Source organism: Galeopterus variegatus, unplaced genomic scaffold, assembly GCF_000696425.1.
Source record: "Galeopterus variegatus unplaced genomic scaffold, G_variegatus-3.0.2 Scaffold1078, whole genome shotgun sequence".
NCBI classification, from domain to species: Eukaryota; Metazoa; Chordata; class Mammalia; order Dermoptera; family Cynocephalidae; genus Galeopterus; species Galeopterus variegatus.
This window is the reverse complement of record NW_007727189.1, coordinates 458,001-459,941: the sequence shown is the minus strand read 5'-3', so window position 1 is coordinate 459,941 and position 1,941 is coordinate 458,001. Positions and strand designations below refer to the sequence as shown.

General features: G+C 38.6%; 1 protein-coding gene across 1 annotated transcript in view; it reads left to right on the top strand.

Moving 5' to 3' along the window:
• Positions 1-804: 804 nt before the first annotated feature.
• NXPE2 (neurexophilin and PC-esterase domain family, member 2) overlaps positions 805-1,941 on the top strand; it is a 10,110-nt gene continuing 8,973 nt past the window's right edge. The window contains exon 1 of the mRNA XM_008574639.1: positions 805-1,556. Coding sequence (XP_008572861.1) covers positions 952-1,556 — 605 coding nt within the window. The 5' untranslated portion in view covers positions 805-951. The remainder of the gene's footprint in view (positions 1,557-1,941) is intronic.

Genomic DNA, 1,941 nt, shown 5'->3' with positions numbered 1-1,941 from the left:
ACTGAGGGTTGCGATCCGTTGCCGGACACGGAAAAAGACAAAAAACAAACAAACAAAAAAATGTTATATTCTTTGACTGATTGATACTTAACTCAATAATATATGATCTGGTAATTTCATCCCCAGGAATCTACCATCCTGGTAATTCCATCCCTAGGAATCTACCATAAAGAAGTAATCCTATATAAAAAGAGTAAAATCAAAACAAATAGAAATAATCTAATTGTACAATATTGATGGCTATAAAACCCATGTTACATCTTCATGATGGAATATGATCAAGAAAATTATGTAACAACATTAAAATGTTTATAGCACATGATATTATGTGCAAAAAAGTGCTAAAACTATATATTTAGCATGATTCTAACTATAGATATATGCATGGAAGGAAAAAGAGTGGACATAGTAAATAAGACATACCACAAAGACAGTAAAACTTAGGTAAGATCATATTTTTAAAAATTTACTGTTTTTCACATTGTCTATGTATAAAATGATTATATGATTTTTATAAAGAAAAGTCAAGTGAGGGGATAGCAAAGTGAAAAACTTTAAAATTAAATCATGAAATGATATATATTTATCATATTTAGTTAATTTTTAAGTCAATGACTACTAAAATAATCCATCTGCAGGCAGCCGAGGAAGTCACACTACCTGTAAATCAATTCCTGATTCTATAATTGAAAACTAGTTAGAATTGATTTTTGACATGTTATTTATCACACTGAAAGATGTAAAATTAACGATAATAATTTACATTGAAAAGCATGCCCTATCACTTGCTGATAACATATCATTTTCCCTTCAATACTTCAGTTCTTGTTCAGATTGAGAAACCCTATCACCCCAAACCAATGGAGCATCCTCACAAAGTTCTCACACTCTGAAGCATCACTGAACCCAGCAGTTTTACCAACAGAGACTGAGCTGAGAACAAAGAAAATCATGCAGAAACTAGACCAGCTGATCCCGCCCAGACCTTTCACCCATGTGAATACCACAACCAGCGCCACCCACAGCACAGCCACCATCCTCAACCCTAGAGACACATACTGCAGAGGGCATCAGCTGGACATCCTGCTGGAGATGAGGGACCACTTCGGACACAGGAAGGAATATGGTGGGGATTTCCTGAGGGCCAGGATGTTCTCCCCAGCCCTTCAGGCAGGTGCTGCAGGAAAGGTGACTGACTTCAACGACGGGACCTACCTTGTCAGATTCACTCTGTTCTGGGAGGGCCAGGTCTCCCTGTCTCTCCTGCTCATTCACCCCAGTGAGGGGGCATCGGCTCTCTGGAGGGCAAGGAACCAAGGCTATGACAGGGTGATCTTCATTGGCAAGTTTGCCAATGGCACCTCTCAAGTCCTCTCTGAATGTGGCCTGACCCTAAACACAAGTGCTGAATTGTGCCAGTATCTGGACGCTCGAGACCAAGAAGGTTTCTACTGCGTGAGGCCTCCACATGTTCCCTGTGAGGCCCTGATCCACATGGCCACCAGGAATAGAAATGTTTCCTATCTTAGCAAGCAAGAGTGGAGTCTTTTCCACAGGTAAATGGGCCTTCAAATGCAATAATAGATACAAAGACATAGACTTAGGATCAGACCAAACTCTGCCTGATAGCTTTGCTTAATAAAGCTGTCTTATCATGTCAATTAATGTTGACTAAGTTATAATTAGGTCCATCCCTCAGAGTCAGTTCAGCTGGGAGTATGTTCAGAGGGTTCCAGGTAGGTCAGCTTTAGAAGTATTTGCTAAAAGGAGTATAACCAGTGAGGGGCTTTATATATTCTTAAAGTTCTCCATGGTCTGTAATACTTTCAGATTCAGTAAGTTTTTATAGACTAGTACTTCCTGTAATGTGTTCCATGGAATACTAATCCAACACAGTATTAATAGATGCTATGCAAAAAAAAAAAAAAAAAAAAAAAAAAA